This window comes from Chrysochloris asiatica, unplaced genomic scaffold, assembly GCF_000296735.1.
Source record: "Chrysochloris asiatica unplaced genomic scaffold, ChrAsi1.0 scaffold00017, whole genome shotgun sequence".
NCBI lineage: Eukaryota > Metazoa > Chordata > Mammalia > Afrosoricida > Chrysochloridae > Chrysochloris > Chrysochloris asiatica.
The window spans coordinates 28,002,340-28,004,497 of record NW_006408535.1 but is presented as its reverse complement, the minus strand read 5'-3'; the positions used below and the strand labels follow the sequence as shown (position 1 = coordinate 28,004,497).

Sequence of the window (2,158 nt, the reverse complement as noted above, 5' to 3'; positions counted from 1 at the left end):
CTACTCCTTGAAAGTGAACACAGGCCTGTAAAAAGTCCCCAAGTGGCAGTCTCACCCCATCAACTCAGAATATCTACCTGGCTTCTTGCTTTTAGGAGGCGATAGTGACAGTCTCAGGGGATCTAGGGCACAATCCAAGCAGTTCCTGAGGTGGGATAAAGCCAAGAAAACAGGGTGAAGGGAAAGTAGACCAGCAAAATGCTTCTAGTAGGCTGAAGTAACTGTTCTACTCACTCTTTTTGCTCTGAGGCAGATGAGTCAACTGGGTTCTCCTTTAGAGCCCTTTCCTCCAAGGTGTGAGATGGACTTTTGGGCTTTCCATTGGAGGCTGCCTTTTTGCCCACAGTGCCTACTGGATCTGTTGTGTGTGTCCCATGTTGCCTTCTACTTTCAGGCTTAGATATGCCCTGGGCTGATGAGCCCAGATTCCTAAAGGGGAACAACATGACTGTAGGTCGCTCCTTATCTCCTCTAGTGGAGGCCCATCGAGACTGGACTCTTCGTCGGCCTATAGGGGCCAGATTGAAATGATGGCCAATCAAGGGTTCTGGATGCTTCCTAGACTGTGGTTCCTGAGCAACATAAAGGCTACGCTTGGCTTTTGACAGAGAATTGCAGAATTCTAGTCTTGATTGTTGAGGATGATTCAGTTCCTTGGGCTGTGGCATGGTCACTGAATTTGTAATGGAGCACTCTGGAAGAAAAAATGAGGCTCCTTACAAACAGAACAGATAGCAACAGATAAACTCAGTATGGCTCCTTATACCTCAGGCCTATGCAGCTATTCCAGTGAGTTGTCCCAAAAGGTCTCATACTAACCAACACACCCTCAAATTCTTAGCTCTCCCAGACGGTCTTGGTACCTGGATGAGGCCACCCCATGTCCACACCATATTGGCTCAAGGCAAATGAAGAGGTGATAGAAACTCCAGGCTGCATCCAAGTCAGTACATCCTGAAGCTGTAGGCAGGGAGAGAGGTATGAAGATCACAGTCCTTGATAAAACCACCCCACACTGCACCTAGGTGTTTTGTCCCCCACAAAACCTGTTGTGTTTGTAGTGGAGGCAGTGCTTTCTCCAGCCGACACAAATATTCGAAAAACAGCTTTTCCATGGCGGCCAGAAACGGTTCTCCATACTCTTGTTCAAATTCCTGTAGGGAGAAAGGATATTTTGAAGTGGGCTAAAGAAAATAGAAACTGCATGACACTCTTCAAATCAACCAGGCTCACCTGCAGCTTTGAGGCCAAATTCACAGGGGCCTCTGACAGCTGCTTAACTTCCTGGCAAAAGGTTTCCTGTGCTTCCAAGATCTTCACCAAATCCTGCTTTGTCTGTTGAGAGAGAGGAAAGCAGATTAAGTTAGGGCTGTCAGGGTCCAGTGGCTGGAAGGAGGCCCAACTTAGTACCACTAGGTCTGGAAGTCCAGTTTGTCCCAGGCGGGCCTACTTACAGCTTTAGGGTTTCTCACCAGATGCTCAGATTCTGGGAAGTGGCGATTCAGGGCATTTAGGACCTGCGCCCAAGGCCGCCTCTGCAGAATCAACTCAACCACCACCTGTGATGGAATGCACGGTATCGAGTTCAGAATCCCCACCTCTCCTCAAACTCCGCTTTTACAACGGATTCCACTCCCAGGCTGTCTGTCTCTCGTCAAGGTCCTCGCATAGCCCACATCCCCTACCCCGACCCCACGTCCAGTTTCCACTGCCTCCAGTACCTTGGCCTTTAGGCCCATACATAGGCGTTCATGGTGCCGATAGCGAACCAGGCCAGGGGCAGCAGAGCGCAGAAATCGCAGAAACTCCAGTACTCGAGGAAATAGCTCCACGCGCCGTTCGCGTACTACTTGCCAGGTGGCTGCAGCTGCGAAACGTAGAGCCGCCGGACCGGCTCCCGGGGGCGTGGCCATGTGCAGTGGGCTCCGCCCCAGGGGCGGTCCTTCTAGTCTCTCCAATACGAGGTTCCCGGACTCTATAGCTTAGTTCTTCTGGTTGCCACCGGATCCTTTGCGATCAGATTCAGTTTTCTGTTATGGACGACCAGGATTCTGGGGGCCTTCTCCTAGCTTGGGCTGGAACCTGCGGATAACCTGGCCGGCTCGAAAGGCACTAAATCCCCCTGCTTTAAACGCCACCGTTCTCTCTAATTCGAGGG

General features: G+C 51.0%; 1 protein-coding gene across 1 annotated transcript; it reads right to left on the bottom strand.

The window, feature by feature from the left end:
- Nucleotides 1-230: 230 nt before the first annotated feature.
- On the bottom strand, nt 231-1,913 carry TINF2 (TERF1 (TRF1)-interacting nuclear factor 2). Its single transcript, XM_006835389.1, has 6 exons — nt 1,722-1,913; nt 1,455-1,559; nt 1,234-1,335; nt 1,047-1,154; nt 864-960; nt 231-694 (listed from the first exon to the last, which is right to left on the bottom strand). Exons 1-6 carry the CDS (start codon nt 1,911-1,913, stop codon nt 231-233), a joined length of 1,068 nt encoding a protein of 355 aa, XP_006835452.1.
- Between the last annotated feature and the right edge of the window lie 245 nt (nt 1,914-2,158).